The following is a 19,584-nucleotide window of genomic DNA, read 5'->3' on the forward strand; positions in this document are numbered from 1 at the left end:
AGTGTTATCCACCAGGGGACTTTTGAACTCAGCCCATTCTCAGCTGCTACAGCAAATCATAATCATTATAACAGCTGAGGGTCTTCCATCAGATAACTCTAGATGTTTGGATGCTCAGGGAATAACTGTTATTGTTCTATCCTGTATGTCTCAGTCCCCACTAATTCCATGTGTCTTTCTATTTGTTTAGCAAAAATCAGGTAAAAAATTATTGAGATAAGCATCTATTATAGCAAGTATAAATAGTCAAGATTTTTTTAACTTCAGAAGCCAATTGTAAAGTGAAACTTTACAGTTGCGCTACTGGACAAAAAAAAACCCCTCTTGCCTAGACACTACTGCGTGTCTTAACTGTTAAGCTACAGTTCTGTTCCCTGTTGGATTTTTGCTCCAGTGAATCTTGAATTATTTTTTGCAAAGCACTACAGCTTTAACAGGAGCAAGGGGAAAGAGCAGGTCCTATCAGACCTGCTTACAGACAGAACTCAAGGTGCATACATAATGTTACTGGAGAAGAATTACACAGATATTAATCATGCAGAAACTTGTATTTAAGTGTTTTGAATTGGAGTCGACTTTGAGTGCCTATCTCCTTCTAGATATCTTGGTATTCATATCTTGGGGGTTATTCACAGAACATACTTATCTTAGTGCAGCTGTTCACTCTAACTTTTTCTAGAGCAACAAGCACCTTGCTCAAACATGAATTAGGCTTTTTCTCCAATTTGACTTGTAGCAGAGCTACTCTCGTTTTGGAGATGCTGGAGAAAGCCTGAAGAGACTAGCCTACCTTTGGCTTCTTTGAATCAACCTGAGACACTAGAGGATTCAAAACTGCAATGTGCTGAAGTGTTGTGTTATATTGAGAATGAATGTCTGGAGAATGTCTTGGATACAGTTTGCATACAAGCATTGATTTTTTATTTTTTTTTTTTTGTCTTAACGGTCTAAAGCATTGAAACTAATGATGAAAGCCTTTTTCTAATGATCTGGTTTTGATATTGCATCTTTTTTACCCCTTTCCCTTTCAAGCATGGAGCATGTGTGAATGCAATGGATCTGTGGCAATTCACCCCTCTGCATGAAGCAGCTTCTAAGAACAGGGTGGAAGTATGTTCTCTTTTGTTAAGTTATGGTGCTGACCCAACACTGTTGAACTGTCACAACAAAAGCACCATTGATTTGGCTCCAACACCCCAATTAAAAGAACGATTAGCATGTGAGTATAAAGTGAGATCAGTTATACAGTTACAGATTGTAATGTGTACTTAGGTTCCCTTGAGAGTGACCTGCCAGAAATCAAGTTTGGAAAATGCTTACACTTTCCAAGCAATTAAGCAAAGTTGGACAGTACATTTCACTGTTGATAATTTGAAAATGTTACGTGTTTGGAATGTAAGCATTTAAAATAATTTTATTGTCAGTTTTATAGTCATGTGGTTGTGATGGGGTTTGTAGCTTTTTTTTTCCTCTGAATACACGCTTTCCATCACGACCTTGCCAGTACACTTTCATTTTCCATACTTGCTTCTGTCATTGCATCAAGACTGTTGAAATACTCATTTTTATTCCACTGTGTTTGGTTTGAAGAAAAAACATAACTGTTTAGAATGCTGAATATATTTGACTATGCCACAATCGCTGAAAATTCAAAGAAATTGTTGAAAGGCATTGATTTTTGTCCAGCAGACTTAAGGAGTTGAAAAGAATGCCCTCAAATTCTATCCTTGAGCAGTCAAATAACAACTTTGTGGGACTTGTACAGAAGTTATTGGTAAATAGAACGTTAGACTTCATATTAGCATCTAGAAATCGTTTCCCAAAGACAGGTGAAAAGTAGAGATTTATATATGCTTTAGTTGGTACATATGCAAAGAGTGGAACCTAGAACAGTGCTGAGTGAAATAGATCTTGTTCAGCCGGTTGGATGTCTCTGGGTTTGGTTTAAAACAAAGTGCATTCCTGTAGTATTTTCACTTAGCTAACAATTTCTGTCAAGTGATGTAAAAGCTTAAGTCTGAGTTGGAAATGTCTGCACCATGGTCTGCTGAATAAAATTCATATTTTTATCAAACTGAAAGAAACAGTCCTCTTGATCCTTCTCCAATTAAGGAGTGTAACCTTCTGGTATATATTTATTTCTTTTTAAAGATGAATTCAAAGGTCACTCACTGCTGCAGGCTGCAAGAGAATCAGATGTAGCTCGTATAAAGAAGCATCTTTCTTTGGAGACAGTGAACTTCAAGCATCCGCAGACACATGAGACAGCATTGGTAATACCTCAGGATTTATTAATTACTTTGCATATATTGTGGCTGACCTAAACATACTAGGTAATAGTTTAGAACTAAAAATTTCAGTATCAAACAATGTAATGCAAACCAACCTGGAAGATCCAATGTCTAGTCAAACAAGTAACATTGATATTTTGTTCTTAAGGTTAAAGACTAATCTAAATTACCTGTTTAATTTGGGTTGTGTAAATGACTGTTTTTCTGTAGAATACTCTAGTTTTAAGCAACAGCAAGCTACATATGGTAGGTTTGTTTGTAAAGCTTGAAGGTTTCCAGCAATTATTGGAGAGGAAGCTCTGGAAAATACCAAAGTAAATGCAAAGCCCATGTGGAATCTCCCAAGTTAATAAGCTTCTATGAGTACTTTTTTTTCTGTTGACTTTGCACACAACCAGCTCTTAACTGCCGGGTGATCAGCAAGCAGTAAAACCTATATATTGCTAGCTAGTTTTTAATGCTACGGTTTTTAATGTTCTCAGCACTGTGCTGCTGCATCTCCATATCCTAAGAGAAAACAAGTATGTGAATTGCTGCTGAGGAAAGGAGCCAACATCAATGAAAAAACAAAAGAGTGAGTGGTTACAAATGAATACTCCTAAGTGTTTGTTTAGAAGATTTTGCAAAATACATTTTGAATTATTCTTTCTTTCTTTCTTTTTTTTTTTTTAAAGCTTCTTGACTCCTCTGCATGTTGCATCAGAAAAGGCTCATAATGATGTTGTTGAAGTAGTTGTGAAACATGAAGCTAAGGTATGAGTTACTCTTCATAGGTTTTTTTGTTGAGGTTTGCCTGCTATGTAGGTTTTCATACTGTGAGAATGGACAGCTGAGTAGACAGACTTTTCTAAAATAATTCGTTTTGGAAGGTTATATATCTATACACTTAAGGCATAGGCCATCAGTCTGTCGTTACAGCCCTATACATTGAGGCATCATTGGTTTTTTGGTTGTATTTTAGAAGAAGTGTGGATGCAGTTCTTCTTACTGTTGACTGAAAGCTTGTAGAGTGTCTTACTTGATGCTTCATTGTCCAGTAGTAGTAAGGAAATGCTTAAGAGAAAAAAAAAAGTAGGGGATATATACAAACAACAAGAAGCTAGACTGAACTGTATAACAGACTTTATGTGATGTTGTGTGCAGTAGAAATTACAGTGAAGGCAAAATGTTAAATCATAACACAGTGGTTAGTTCAAATTTCCACAAAAAGGAAAAGTGGAAAGGAGATAGTCTCTGTAATGCTTGAATCCTCCAAAACTAGGAGCTGAACCTTGCTCTCATGGAAATTTGATGACAGCCTGACTGCTGTGAAGTTTCCAAAGCAATGATCAAAACCAGAGGAACAGTAGGGAACACAAGTAATCTTTGGGTGCAGAGTTTTAAATTGTTAACTATACCTTGACTGAAACACTTAAAAAGTCCTCAGTCTGAAAAACCACAATAAGCCAATGCAGGTAAAAGGTGTTCTACATGTTGGCACTGAGGATTTGTGCTGCCATGAGGAAAATAACGGTGTACTTCTGTGTGTGGTGAAATAGCTGTAACTGTTTACGCTGGATTATTTGCATGCGTGTAAAAGGGGGCTATTCTTCCTCAGTAAATGTAGTTATAACTTTATGAGCTGCTTTTGTTTAAATTTTATCTTTTGAAATCTCATGACCTTTGGAAATATGCTGAATATGTTCTTTAATTAAAAGTAAAAAGAATACTTGTGAAACTCTCCCAGTCAGCAATGAAACAGCTTTAATATTAAATTTTGATGGGGGTATTTCTTGTCTGTGTTATTTTTAGGTTAATGCATTAGATAACCTTGGCCAGACCTCTCTTCATAGAGCAGCACATTGTGGTCATCTTCAGACTTGCAGGTTGCTGTTGAGTTCTGGATGTGATCCTTCCATTGTGTCTCTGCAGGGCTTTACAGCCTTACAAATGGGGACTGAAAGTGTGCAACAGCTACTACAAGGTACTACAGAAGATCCACCTCTGAAGTAGTATGATGCTTCATTTTACTTGCTATTTTGAGTGCTGCCAAGAAATAATAGTGAACACAAGTCCCCCCCCAAAGTACTTTCTACAAAAGACAGTACTAGATTGTGCAGTTCTTGTTACATGACCATGTGCACAGGGAGGGTGCCTGCTGTAGGTGTAGTTAACAATATTATTTACTCTCTAGTATTTGGCTACACAGATGGTCAGATATGCTTAGAATGTTTCATGGTATAGCCACCTGGAATAATTTTGGAAAAATCCTGACATAGGGAGGAGGGAATCTTGTAAGTAGAAAATTAGTTTCAAAAGCAAAAAATGGCTGCTTTGCATTTGTGAGCAGAGGCAACAGGCTACATGGATGTTCAAGAGTAAAGTTTGGATGTTGTACACAGAAGTAAGCTTCTTGATAGAGTCTAATTCTGAACCTGAAATATGAATGTTTAGTTGGTTCCATGGTACTCCAAAATGGATAGGAAGCATGTTGCTAAAGGCAACTTTGCAAACACTGTTAGAGCTAGTAGCTACAGTTGTACATAGTAAAAAAAGAGAAAACTTGTCTGTAATTGGTGAGCTTTTTTTTAAAAAGGGAAATCCTTGAAATACTCAAATGATTTCCTCTCTTAACAAATTTCTTCAACTACATACACTTACCTGTCATGCAACCTCATTTATTTTGCAGAAGGTATCCCATTAGGTAATTCTGATGCAGATCGACAGTTGCTGGAGGCTGCCAAGGCTGGAGATGTGGATACTGTAAAAGTAAGCTTAAACCTGTCCTAAAAATAAGAGGGAATTATATCCCAAACTGTAATTTCTCAAAACAAGCAATCGAACAGCACTTTACTGACTGCTTTAGAGTTGTGATCACTGTCCTAAAACCTCTGTATTGTACAAATATTACAGATGACAAAATTTAACGTTCACCACCTCCACAAGTCTGTCTTCTATAAAAAGTGTAAATAAGAAGTCACAGGTGTGGATTTGGGAGGAAGGAGTATTTAGGGTTTTTTTTTTCTTGGGACGCAATCTGTGAAAAGTAAAGGGTTTGTGTAAAAATAAATGAAGAAATAAACTTTCTTCTTAATGAAAACAGTTTTTCAAAATTAGATGGGTATAACAACATTTTATGACTAAATGAAAGCATGCCAAGACTGTATATAGTGATGTATGTTTTGTTTTGGGAATTTCACAGAAACTATGTACAGTTCAAAGTGTGAACTGCAGAGATATTGAAGGACGTCAGTCTACACCACTTCATTTTGCAGCTGGATATAATAGGGTATCTGTTGTCGAATATCTTCTTCAGCATGGAGCTGATGTGCATGCAAAAGATAAGGGGTAAATACTCAAATGTATATTCTCTTGGCAATTGTAATTGCTGATATCTGTCAGCTCTTGAATATTGCTAGCTGATAACCATCCAATCTTTTTTCAGACATTCAATTTTTTTTATTTTCATGAAAAGTTTTGTTAGAATGAAGCTGTTCAGAATGCCCACAAAAGTATTTTGCAGTACTTGAGACTAGAGTGTCAAGAATTTCTCTGGCCTATGTTTTTACTTCTCTTCAGTGCCATTGCTGATTGCATTTTTACAACTTTGGCAGTAGATATTCCTACTCTGTTAGACTATTGTGGAAAATTTTTAAAAAAGAAAGTTTTTGTTATGGTCTGATTGTTGAAGGTGCATTGTGTTTTAAGTTTATATCACTTTGTGAAAAAAGGCCCAAGTTTTAAAGAGAATTTTTCTCTTTTTTTAATTGTTTGCAGAGGACTTGTCCCTTTACATAATGCTTGCTCCTATGGTCACTATGAAGTTGCAGAACTGCTGGTTAAACATGGTGCAGTTGTCAATGTAGCTGACTTGTGGAAATTCACTCCCTTGCATGAAGCTGCAGCAAAAGGAAAATATGAGATTTGCAAACTCCTATTACAGGTATTACATATGTTGGAGGGAGGTTACTTTCTTTTCTTTCTTGTTCGGTCTGCGATGTGATTGGACTTCTTTGCGAAATTGATTTGTGTTTTCTGAATGATTGTAGTTAAATGCATGTTTTCAGTAAAAGGGATACTATTAGCAACTATGTTGTCCTTTCTGACACAGGAAATGGAAGGGTCCCTGTAGGATTCATATATGTATCAGAATATTTGCTCGATAAGGCATAAGATGCCTAAGACGCAACCTGTTTATTTTACTTACGTACTTTCCACCTGGTTTTGATGTGCACAGCATGGAGCTGACCCTACGAAGAAAAACAGAGATGGAAATACTCCTCTAGACCTAGTTAAAGATGGTGATACTGATATTCAAGACTTACTTAGAGGAGATGCAGCTCTACTAGATGCTGCAAAGAAAGGTTGTTTGGCCCGAGTGAAAAAGCTGTGTTCACCTGACAATGTCAACTGTCGGGACACACAGGGACGGCATTCAACACCCCTACATTTAGCAGGTCAGTGTTTTAATTAACTGGTTTGATGAGAGTTACTAGTTACTGTGGCTGAACTTTTTATGTCTAAGCAAGTTTAAAGTGTAGCCTTAAGCTAGAGGATTCCATATTTTCTCTTTAAAAAAAATAATTTAGTATTTTATGCATATCAATCTTATGTTCCTCTTCTAAACTGTTTAACTCTAATGACTTTAATTTCCTATTCTCTCTAGCCAAAGAGGATCTTTTATTGTTTATTGACAGGTTTTAAAACCAAATCCTCTTAAATTGAGTGAAGCTGTCCTCATTAATAGGCAGTACACTGTCTTCCCTGGGATGGACATCTTAACTTTTAAGTAATTTAAGTGAATTATTGCTTCTCTACAGGCTGTTGAGGTTGGTTTTTTAGCATGTTCTATTTATTCTGTCCTTTTGCAACCTTCCAGCTGGTTACAACAATTTGGAGGTTGCAGAGTACTTGTTACAGCATGGAGCGGATGTGAATGCACAGGATAAAGGAGGTTTGATTCCTCTGCATAATGCGGCATCTTATGGGGTAAATATCTCAAACTTTCTGAAGCTTTTTTTAATAAATAAGTTACACATTTCATTTACAGCACTGTGAGCCAATACTCTCTAGAAAGCTTTTGCGATTGAGTTGTAATGTAATCTTATTCGTAAAACACACACACACAAAAATTGATCATAGTCAGCTCATTTATGTAGGTGAAGACTGTTGAATTTGTAAAATCGTGGTTGCAGTTTACAGAATGGAGTTTTCTGAACATGAAGACTTAGCCAGCAGCCTGAAGGGTGTTCCATAAAATGCATTTTGTTACCTATGCCAGTCAGTTTTTATCAGCAAGATCTCATTTTCACGTATTTCACTGATGTTGAGACACTAATTGTTCTTGTGGACTTCCTGGGTCTTTATGCTTGCATTAAGTCTTTAGTCGAAACAGTTGGGGTACTTTCCAAATTGGAAGTTCAAATCCAGTCTCTTTTCCCTCAGATTCCCCTGGATTTGGGATTCTGTTGTAGTCTCCTTTTTTCACAAGAAAAGAAATCTTAACTTTTTGCTGGTGTGTTATAGGTGAGGAAGAAAACACCTTCTTTTAATACTTTTTTTTTTTTTAATCATAATTAAAAACTAAATGTATTCTGAGAAAATGCAGAATGACAATTACAGAGAAGTATCAGTAATAGTTCTGAGTTTGTTTAGTACAGTGTGGTGCTTTAGAATTTAACAGGTGTTTTTATTTTCCAGCATGTTGATGTAGCGGCTTTACTTATAAAGTACAATGCATGTGTGAATGCTACGGACAAGTGGGCTTTCACACCTCTGCATGAAGCAGCCCAGAAAGGAAGGACACAGCTTTGTGCCTTGTTGCTGGCACATGGGGCTGATCCTACTCTGAAAAACCAAGAAGGACAAACACCATTGGACCTGGTCACTGTGAGTGATGGGGCTCTTCTTGGGAAATCTACTTACCTGCCATTTGTGGCAGCTCATCTAAAACCTATCCTTTAAGAAAAAAATAGTAATACAGCAACTTCTGCAAAATTTTAAATACTAGGGTTTCCTCCGGTGTATATATATGCCTGGTAAGGAAAGTCAGTAGAGCCTTTATAATATAAATTTCTTTAAATATTTTCTTGCTCAAGAATTCTTATTTCAAGATGGAGTGGAAAACAAACAAACTTTGTACCAGTATAAATTTAGGAAACTATCTGGCTGTTAGGTTTTTGGGTGGTTTTTTCTAAGTATTATAATACAATTCAAAGCTACACTCAGAGTAACTGGTTGGTTTTTTTGGTTGGTTTTTTTTTTTCATAAATTCTGATTGCTAGTGAAAGCTTTTGTTTGTTTTTCGTAGAAAATGAATTATGTTTAACTGTCCCTGAAGTTTTTTAGAAATATTGACGTCTTTACTTTTTATCTTGTTACAGTTTTTATCTTATTACAGTTTTTACTTACAAATATTTTACAGTTTTGTGTATGCTGTTGGCACAAAAGGCCATTTGTAAACTGCATTGTAAAATGCATATTCTTCCTATATGCATTTATATATTTTGCAGTATACTTAAGAATTCTGAAACAATGGTAATGCGTTCTAAGAAAAAAACCTTTTGTAAAAGTGTTCCTCTGTTTTAATAAGTTGTTTTCTGCTGTTTAGGCAGATGATGTCAGTGCATTATTGACAGCGGCAATGCCTCCTTCCGCCTTACCGACTTGCTACAAACCTCAGGTTATAAGTGTGTCTCAAGCTACAGGTTCTACAGCTGATTCCTTGTCTTCTGTTCCATCCAGTCCATCCAGTCTGTCAGCTGCAAGTAGTCTTGACAACTTGTCTGGTAGTTTTTCTGAACTTCCTTCTGTTGTTGGTACAAACAGTGCAGAGGGAGCTACTGTTCTGGAGAAAAAAGAAGGTGAGGCTTTCTCAGTTAGGAATGAATAACATTTTCTACCATATGGCAAAAAGAATATACAAGTGTGAAGTTTCCCACACATACCCACAGTTACTACAGTATATGCAGTAACCCTATTCCGTATGATGTTGTTAACGAGGAACAAAAGTCTGAAAGTCTTGGAGTGTAAGATTTTAGTACTTTCCCCTTACAGAATCTTTGTAAAATGTTCCTTTTTTGCCATACAGAACCAAAATGGTGAATTGTGTTTTAAAAGAGAAGTCAAATGAAATCTAGCTCCATACCAAGCAGTATTTTACTACAAACTTTATCTAGTTTCTAAGAGGCTATTCTTAGATCAGATATCTTGAAAAGGCTACTTCTGTAATGTTTTAATTCTCGAAGTATTTTCTATTTGAACATGCATTTCTCATAACTAGTTAGTTGCTTATCTCATAGAAGCACGAAGACTGCTTTTGGGAGGGGTAGAAATCTTAGAGTACTAGGGTACATTAAGTAATAGTTGCCATTGATGAGTGATACAGATATTTATTCCCCATCTTCAGAAGACCAGGAATTTCTGTCTCTCTCATTATTTTGCCACAGACAGTGTGAGATGCCCGTACTTTATTTTACAATACATGTATGAATGTTCATTGTGAGTGTTTCTTCTTACCCAGTTTCAGGTGTAGATTTTAGCATAAATCAGTTTGTGCGGAACCTTGGCCTTGAACATCTAATTGATATATTTGAGAGAGAACAGGTAAGTAGCTATATTTATTTCCAGATACTCAGCTAGAAAGCAAGGGAATAAATACTGACTGTTTAGAATAACGTAATGAGACGCATTTAAAATGAGTGAATGTCAGGAGGAGTTGAATGAAGGAAAGGAGTGTAACTGGATTTTTTTAATTGATATATAATATAAATATATGTTAAAATATATGTATATATAAAAAAATGCAGGCGATAATGTCTGTATCAGTTTGAGAGTGTAGACGTGTTTCCTTTCAGTGGTATAAATGGTGGAGTAAATGAGTAGTCAGTGTTGATTAGTAATTTCTGGTTTTGTTTCTGTTGGCTTGAATACACCTAGAAAATTGTATTCTCAATCAGAAGCATGATCGTTGCAAGCAAATACGAGTTACACGATTGTATTTTGTAGGATATTTATTTAAAGACAAAAGTTTGGAGAAAACAGTTAAGTAAAAGTAAAGTATGAGAATAATACACTCAAGTCTCCTATGTTCATGTTCTTTTCACACTTGCTTTTTATCTCAGCTATTGTGAGGTATATTTTCACTGGCAGCTGTTCTAGTCTAGTGTCATACAAAAAAATGGTGTTGCTTTCATTATAGATAACGCTGGATGTATTGGTTGAAATGGGACACAAAGAATTAAAGGAAATTGGAATTAATGCTTATGGCCATAGGCATAAAATCATTAAAGGAGTTGAACGACTCATTTCTGGACAGCAAGGTATATACTTGTTTCAGATTATCATGTAACACTGCCTCTACAGAATACATTTTTACAAATGCTTTAGATTATTCCAAATTGTATCACATTAAAAAGAATTGATAATAAAACTTTTCCTAGAAAATGGCACTTCAAATGACAAGAATGTCTTTAACTTGAAACATAAGCACTTTTATTTGTGCTGTGAATTACTGTGAATCTTGCTTTTCGGTTCTCTAATTATTTTTTTTTTCTTCATGATTACTGTTTTGTGTTTACTTAGGTAAAGTGTAGATCTAGTGCAAAAAAACTGTAAGCATTTTAAGGTAGGGGCTATTTACCTTCTTCAGAGCATTCTGGAGAGCAGGGCACATTCTCTATTGATGGGCTAGGGTCTGTTATATACTGTTGCATTGGGTTCCGCAAAAGAATACTACGTTTGCTCTCTCAGAAAGCCAGTTGAAATTCTTACATATACTGTCCTTTAAAAATACAGTTCGTGTGCTTCCAGTGAACAAAAATTAACATAATTGCTTTGTTTAACAGCTTCAGCTTGTATTGAAGTTTATGCTAAAACCTCTTTATTTGTGCAGCACTGTTGATACCAGCACAATCCTGGGAATAGTATGCTTCATTTAACTACGGCTACTTAAGAGACAAAAAAAACCCAAACAAACCTTTTTTTCCTCCTTGTCTCACTGAAACATCACTTACTGTTGTTTTGCTGTGTTTCGTAGAAATTGAATAAATTAGTTAGAATTTGTAGGATTTTTTCCCTCTTGAGACGCCATCTGTGAATTCTCATTCTAAAATCTGCACTCCATAGTAATGAGAGTCACTATCCCAAGCTCCAAATTATTTTTGTGTCTTAAAACAGGATTAACCAACCCTTAAGACAATCCTTTTCCTAGTAATGAAGTATAAGCGAATCCTCATAATTTTCTCTTAATTGTCAGATGGTTTTTGACAGATTCATTGGGTATTTTGGATAGAAGTTACTTTTAAGGTGTCATTTCAGCCTCATGTCCTGTTTGAGTTCTAAGTTTACACAACCAGTAATCATACACTGTTTTTTCCTTGCGAGTAGAAATGATGTCTTTTTTAATAAAAGTATATTTGTACGAATTTTAATACATCTGTATATAGACAGAATGTGAAACATCTAAATCCTTCACCACTCCCACCCCCATTCTTTCTAGACTCTTGCTGTCTTGCCTTAAAAGGCCTGACATTTTCATTTGTAACATTAACCACCGGCATAAGTACTTAAACAGACTATTTCAACAGCTCTTAATTTTTTTTCTAGGGTGTGTTTTTGGGACAGGGGAGGATTGTTGTCTTTTGGTTGTTCTGTCAGTTTCTCTATATCTTGCCATTGTGCTCCGTGCACTCAAGTATGTTTGCATTGGTATTTTGATATTTCTTCCTGAACATGGTATAGCCGTTATTTTGAGGTTAGTAGGGATTTTGTGGAAGAGTGTTATTACCATGATTTCGTGCCAGAGTTTCGTGCTCCTGAATATTCTAGTTGCACACTGCTAACATGAGGCTCCTGACTGGATGAATCTGTAATTTCCCTTTTCCCCACATTATTCCTTTCTAGAGAGATTATGACAGATCCAGCATCTAACTGTGATCACCTGCTAGTTGTCTGGGAAGGCCATGGGCAAAAAGACACCTGATACACTTTTTTTCTTTGTATTCTTATGTCCAGTAATTCCGTTCCCATTACTTGCTAGTTGTGATTGAAGTCTGTATGTAAATTGACGATGGATTCTGCATAAAATTCCAATTTTTTTTCTTATTTGGAATGATTGAGAAGTTTCCTTCATTGCCATTGCCATCAGTAGACATGGACTCTGTACAGGGACAGGTTGCTCACTGTTTCACTGCCTAGAGTTGAAATGAACTCTTAAGAAAGCAACTGTTTACATGTAGTTTCCCTGGTCATGTACCTTAACATACTGAGCTAAGCACAGACAAATGGGTTAGTGTGTCTGAAATGTTTATTCTTGTTGAGAGAATGATCAGTATCCACAGATCAATGAAAATTATTGCCGTTCATCTGCATCTAAACCCAGCTGCTGTGCTTCTCATGGCATTTATAGTGTATGCATGGTAATGTATGGGTAGAGGTTATAAACAGAGATGCTGAAAAAGTTTGTTTGAAACTAACAAAGTAATTTTAGGGATTGCACTTTGGCATCCACAAGAATGTATGTGGCTGATGGAACACAATTAAAGTCATTGGTTATCTCTGCCTTCCTTAGCAGCTAACCTCTTCATCTTGTAAACAGAGTTTTGAGAAAATAGTCCCTTTTTAAAAAAAAAAAAAAAAAAATCTCTTACTGGTTATCATTCAAAATCAGCAGTCTTAAAGCAGTTTCAGAAACTGTTACTGTGTTTTGTTGTATTCACAGGACTTAACCCATACCTGACTCTAAATACTTCTGGTAGCGGAACTATTCTCATAGATCTGTCCACTGAAGATAAGGAATTTCAATCAGTAGAAGAAGAGGTATGCCTTTTTTTTGTAGTCTCTCAGTATGTTATTTCTTCTGAAGGAGGAGATAAACATGTATTGCTAGACAATTTAACAGTGCAATAAACATCTCTAAGCCTGAGAAAAACTTGCATAAGGCTACTTCAAATTTCCACCTTTGACTGCAGCACTTATAGTCTGTGCTCATGACATCCGTAATCTTTTTCTTACCTAGGTTATTACGCTTGTAGTATTTTAAAAACCTCTACTATGTAGAAAAGCTCTTAGATATAACATATAAATTCCATGCAACCAATTGCCTGTCTGTTATACAGTTTTAAGTCACTTCCTTCCCCAAAGTGTCGTAATCACACAGGACAAAAATCTGAATAAACAAAATTCTAAATAGATTAGTGACAATCATTTTCAATTTGAAAACTAGACCTTGGACTCTTCAAGACACTTTTTAAAAAAAAAAATCATTAAACCTGTTCATGTGCATCCACAAAACCTGACATTACTTAACATACAGTCATTGCCTAAAAATTTCTTGGGTTTTTGTTGTGTTTTTTTTTTTAAGGTAGAATTAGTTCTTTTGATTATTTGACTGTGTGAAGGGTATGGATTTTGAATGTGTTCTGAAAGAAAGTAATCATCCTTAAAATTCTCAATCTACAGATGCAGAGTACTGTTCGAGAGCATAGAGATGGAGGACATGCTGGTGGAGTCTTCAATAGATACAACATCTTAAAGGTGACTTACATGTTTATGGTTGATGGTTACACCTTTAGAGTTTTGGCTGAAAATAAAATGTCCATAAAATGTTCTACATTTGTTTGTTGAGTTCCATAATGTGATAAGATGTGCCATTCTGAGATATGCCCAGGAAAAGATCAATCTAGGGAAATCCAAAGAATAAGTTTAAATGGAAAAACTGCTTATGGGTTAATAGTCATTAAAAAATTTTATGCAAAATAAACATAGAAGGACCTCACAGAAAACTGCAGAATGTTTGAAGAAAAAGACAAGAAGGTTTTATAGGAAGCAAAAGAAGGTTTCTGTAGGGGGAATGGCAAAGGAAAGAACAGCAAGAAGTGAAAGCAAAAGTCTTGAAGCATGGAAGTAAGGGTACCTATTTCAGCTTAATTTAACACCAAAGAAGCTTAGAACAACAGGCAGTAGACAACCTTACTTTAAATAATTTAATGGAATTTTGGTTTGCATATTTTTTTTTGCCCTGAAGGGATGGTCATTTTCATTAAAATGATAGAGGTTTTGATTTGCAAGTAAGTACTACGAAGTTTTATTCTGAACTGATGTTACAGTTTCCCCAGTAGAATTGCTACGCTGTATCTACACACGTATGGCTTTGCCAGTGACCAGCATACCTGTGCAGAGAGTACATAATTTACTTTCTTTTAAAAGTGTTCTAGAAGTCTTCATGGAAGACACTTGTTAATTTACTAGATCATCTTTTTACTAGTGGCTTGGCATCAAGCTATGTTTGGAGTGATGCTCAAGTAGAATTGTGACTAAGCCTGCTATATTTAAGTTAAGAAGTATTACTCAACAGATGTTTAAAATTAATTGATTCTTAATTAAGCATATAATTATGATTTAAGTTATACTACAACAATCAACTTCTGCAGGATAAGTTAGAGAATTTGTGTTTCGTTCAGTTCTAAGGAAAGTATTATTTAAGTGGTAGGTTAAGTGTACTGTGGTATAGCTGCTATAGGTTAAACGCCTGTCAAGTAAAGCAAACAGAAGTTTTCAGTTTCAGGGCAGAACTTGCATTTTGACTGTTTCAGATTCAGAAAGTGTGCAACAAAAAACTATGGGAAAGATATACTCACAGGAGGAAAGAGGTCTCTGAAGAGAATCATAACCATGCTAATGAAAGGATGCTATTTCATGGTAAGATACTGAAATTCACCTTATGAACTCGTTTCACCATCAGCACTCTTTATTGGAGGGTTGCTACTGGATCAAACAAAGTAATCTTTCTCAATGGAAATAGATTCTAGGTTTTGCATGAGTTTTACACGAACAAGTGTTTGTATATGTCACAATGGGGCCATAAACCACACTGCATCTTTCTTCTGAAATTTGCATCTCCTTGTCTCTCCCTAAAGGACACCTCAGAGTTCTAAGTGAAAGTAATTTAGCAATTATGAGTGGAGATTAAGGGGTATGCCTTCTCCTTGGTTAAGTTACTAATTCTTTTTTATGGGCTGTATGACCAAAATGATTAAAGGTCAAACTTTATTCTGCTATGGGTTGTCTTGGGGTTTGGGGTGGGATTTTTTTTTTGTTTTCTTGTTTTTATAATTTGCTGAGTTAGTTCTTGTTCATCATTCCAGAAAAGATAGCTTATAATTAGCAAATTAAAGGCAATTGAAAGCTCTCCTGTGCACAAATCAGTAATTTGTCCTGACGAGCACGTTAAGCAAGTTCAAGGTACATCCTTACAATGAAAGCAATATAGTTTGCAAGATAATACATTACTAAAGGAAAAGGCCTTTTAGTGGAATGACCTGTCTTTAAGGGAGAGTCTTTTAAATTAGCTTGATAATAACAAAATTAAATGAAAGCTATATAGTTTGCAAGATAATACATTACTGTTGGAAGCAGCAATAACACAATAATTAACTGCTTGCCCTAACTTCTAGATATCTAAATCCCGTCTTTTGACTTTGGTCTGTACCCCTGTAAGAGGAAAAGGCCTTTTAGTGGAATGACCTGTCTTTAAGGGAGAGTCTTTTAAATTAGCTTGATAATAACAAAATTATCCCTGGAACAAAGCAATTAATACTTTGTGAGTGTTCAGGGGTTTTTAAGTCTTTAGTTTATGTAATCTTTTTTGAGCATTAACATACGAGTTTAACCACGTATGCTACTTGCAGAAGATGATGGGCAATTGTCATAGGTTTTTATCATTCTCATCTGGAATGTTCTTCTGCTTCATACACAGTTTTATTGTCTTTAGGCTGGAGGATAAGGCTTTGGATTATTTTCACTGTAATTCTCAACATAAGTCTGAAATGCCATGTTCTCTTAGAACAGCTTTTCTCTAAAGGTGCTTTCATATTTGTATATATTGTTATAAAATTCCTTACTAAAAAAACCTGCAGGTTTTGTGAAAATTAATGCGTATCAGATGCAGGATCCAACCGTTTTGAACAGATTATTTTTTTAAGGCTAAATTTCATGACCATTGCAAGTAAATAAATTTTGGTTTACATTTATTCCTTTTTAAATGCAACCTACAAGAAGACAGGATTTGCATAGCAATGCTTTCAATGAATCTTGGTTAGAATGAAGCTCTGTGAAAGGGAGTGCAGATTCGTAGAGCCTTCTCTTGCAGCAAGAGTTGTCTCGGATATTATCATTTGTGTATCCAGCTACTGTCATTTATGTAATACCTCTAGCAAATTTGCTGTGTAAATGATGAGGTCAGAATTTCTGGAGATTGATTTCTTTGTATGTGTAGAAAAACTGTACAAAAAAAAATCAGGGAATGTATGATTGAATTATGACACACAAAAAAATCTGTATACTGTATTTTTAGTATTTTACTTCCTTTCTCTTAGGCTCTCCATTTGTGAATGCAATCATTCACAAAGGCTTTGATGAGAGACATGCCTATATAGGCGGCATGTTTGGAGCTGGGATTTATTTTGCTGAAAATTCTTCCAAAAGCAATCAATATGTCTATGGAATTGGAGGTGGCACTGGATGTCCAATTCACAAAGATAGATCTTGTTATGTTTGCCACAGGTAAGTCATTCAAAAGAATCTGGTTTTACCTTTGTATATTGTGTTACAGACCATCAAGTCAGCAGAGTCTCTTTCTGAAGAAAGATTTGCTTGGTAACCAAACCTTCTCAGCACACTTTATATGCTGGGCCTAATAGAGACTTTCTGAAAACTTTGATCTTTAAGTCTTAACGAACCTTTAACCATCTTGAGTGCATTTAACCAAACCTATGCCCTTAACTTACTGTAAAAATCAGATAGCCAGAGGGTGAACAGGATCTGCTAGATGCAGCAATATGAGAGTTCAGTCTCTGGCCTGTTACAGAGAAAGGAGAAATTCAGTTATACTCAGATGCTGTATTTCTTTGAGGAGAATGTACTTTGCAACAGTCAGCCCCCACATCACTGCTGCTTCACACACTAGAATATCAAAGTGGTTTTGTGGACTCTCTACTGCTAACTGAGTTCTTAAATCCACTTTTCTGCAGAACACCTGCTATGTCTTATTGGCACCATCAGTTCACAATAAAGTTACTCTTATTTCATGGAGTTAATTGTGGTAGTGGCCATCATTTCAACCAGGAGAATATTTTGTGTGTTTGTGTGTATACTGGTTTGCATTGGTATCACAGGGATAAGATTCTTCTAGTTTCCTTCCTTGAGTCTCTGCCCCTTTTCATATTGCTTACCCTTTTCTGGCAGTCTCAAATAAAGAGAATAATCTTCTAGAGTTACAGAGGATGTCAGGGTCTTTTCATGCTTTCTAAAGTTTTGAATGAGAAGTTTTTTAATTTGTCTTGTGTGAAGAGTTAGAAAAGCAAAAGTTTTGTGTGAGCAAAATGGTACATAACATTGGTCTACAAAAATGCAGAGATTCCATTGCCATTGCATTAGTACATATGTAAAGAAATAAGTACCCTTGTTCTGTCTTTTTGTAATGAAAACAACATAACTTACTGACAAATGCTAATATGAGGTATTTCATGTTGACTTAGAGTTTGCACTTGGCCTTGATGTTGATTTGGCTGCCAGATACAAATCTAGTGTTAGAATGCAAGTGAATTATGTTGTTAGTGTGAGCGATGTGGGGTACCCTCAGAAAACTTAACCACAAAAAAACCCCACAAAAACGAAAAAGTAGTGACAATCTTTGAGTACATTGTTAAGCATACTGTTTCCAGTAATTAAGATTAAACATTTTTTGATGTTATTACCAACCCTTTCCTCAGGCTGAAGAGCTTTTCTAAAGGGAGAATAACTTTTTTTTCTTCAGAACTTTAGAATTTTGTGAACTACAAAGAGTGACTAAAGTGGCTTTAAAGTTACTTTAAAGTTTAATATTCTCCTCAAGTATAAGTTTCAAATTATAAAGATAGTCTTTCTGGAGTGTCACAAACATTTTCTATTCATGGCGTTTTTCCCCTCTTAATACAGGCAACTGCTGTTTTGTCGTGTAACACTGGGCAAGTCTTTCCTGCAGTTCAGTGCAATGAAAATGGCTCATTCTCCCCCAGGACATCACTCGGTTACTGGGCGACCCAGTGTAAATGGATTGGCATTGGCAGAATATGTCATTTACAGAGGGGAGCAGGTAAATGGCTTTTTGGTTTGTTTTTTCAGGCTTTATTTTTTTAAGGCATGTAAGGTGTTGGGGTTTTTTCTTACTTCTGAGGTGCTAGGACTTGCTTTTGTCTTAAAACAAACTCCAACGGTGGTTGCAGGTGAGAGGATCTGTGTTTCCTGAATGCTCTGAGCATTTGACATTTTGCCTTTTTTTCCTTGGCATAAATACTTTTTTTCCCCTCTCCAGAAAACATTCTAATTTTATCCAGAAAATGAAATCATAATAAAGAATGTGTGTGTCACTCTTTCAGGCTTATCCAGAATACTTGATTACTTACCAGATTATGAAACCTGAAGCCACCACGGAAGCTTAAGACAACTTACTTGTGGGAAATAACCAGACTTTGGATGCGAAGATACCAGTGGCTGCCATCCTGTCAATTACAGCGAGTTGTTGAAAAACTTTCATCCACAGGTGGTGTGGTAGCAAATGTGAACAAAATATACCATTTTTTGACTTGATGAAGCTTTAATAATGTACAGTATGTTTTTCTACAATTTCAGAAATGTCCTCTTTTTCAGCACTTTAACAGATACCATTCCAGGCATAAACTGGGGTTTGGCTGTACTAAATTATAAACAAAAATTAACTTGAAACAATGGTTTTATACAGTAGTGCATTGAAATTTAGCAGAAACTGTAATGCTCTATACAGGAACTCATTTTACTAATATTGTGTTCTTTAAAACACTGCATTTACACTGAAAACGTTTTCATTTGTAAAACTGTAAATAAGAGCTTTTGTACTAGCCTGGTATTTATTTACATTGCTTTGTAATATAAGTGTTTTAGAACTGCAACCTTGTACAAAATGTTTTTTCCAGATGTTGGTTTGTTCATCTGTGTATTCTCATGCACAATAGATTTGAAAAGCCAATTTTTTTTTTCAGGGTTTATCACTTATTTGTGAGGGAGAAAGCAAATTTTATCTGAAGAGGTTTAGAAATATCCAACTTTAGATTGAATATGCAAATTTTTTGTTCAGTATTTTTATTTATGAAATATATGTTCCTGAGAATGATAGGCTATGGAAATAGAATGTTCCAGATGAATACTAAAGTGTTTTTCCACCTACTTCCTAGAGTTGCATATTTTATTCCTGTAAAATGTCTTCTGAATTTTTTTATTTAACTATAGATATAGTTAACCT

At 35.5% G+C, this 19,584-nt stretch overlaps 1 protein-coding gene across 1 annotated transcript; it reads left to right on the forward strand.

Annotated features, from left to right (window-relative positions):
• The first annotated feature begins 1,033 nt into the window (after positions 1-1,033).
• On the forward strand, positions 1,034-19,232 carry TNKS2 (tankyrase, TRF1-interacting ankyrin-related ADP-ribose polymerase 2). Its single transcript, XM_009700434.1, has 20 exons — positions 1,034-1,219; positions 2,152-2,273; positions 2,774-2,865; positions 2,966-3,044; positions 4,083-4,254; positions 4,960-5,039; positions 5,473-5,618; positions 6,048-6,213; positions 6,508-6,727; positions 7,150-7,259; positions 7,971-8,159; positions 8,881-9,133; positions 9,793-9,875; positions 10,471-10,591; positions 12,991-13,088; positions 13,731-13,805; positions 14,864-14,969; positions 16,646-16,832; positions 18,246-18,402; positions 18,686-19,232. The coding sequence occupies exons 1-20, from the start codon at positions 1,054-1,056 to the stop codon at positions 18,746-18,748; spliced, it is 2,685 nt and encodes an 894-aa protein (XP_009698736.1). The 5' UTR covers positions 1,034-1,053; the 3' UTR covers positions 18,749-19,232.
• The last annotated feature ends 352 nt before the right edge of the window (positions 19,233-19,584 follow it).

Source organism: Cariama cristata, unplaced genomic scaffold (assembly GCF_000690535.1).
Source record: "Cariama cristata isolate BGI_N322 unplaced genomic scaffold, ASM69053v1 scaffold3590, whole genome shotgun sequence".
Taxonomy (NCBI): domain Eukaryota; kingdom Metazoa; phylum Chordata; class Aves; order Cariamiformes; family Cariamidae; genus Cariama; species Cariama cristata.

Coding starts and splice junctions, on each gene's coding strand:
- TNKS2 (XM_009700434.1), top strand. CDS start 1,054: ATGGATCTGTGGCAATTCACCCCTCTGCATGAAGCAGCTTCTAAGAAC. Junction 6,728..7,149: donor AACACCCCTACATTTAGCAG/GTCAGTGTTTTA, acceptor GCAACCTTCCAG/CTGGTTACAACAATTTGGAG. Junction 8,160..8,880: donor CACCATTGGACCTGGTCACT/GTGAGTGATGGG, acceptor TCTGCTGTTTAG/GCAGATGATGTCAGTGCATT.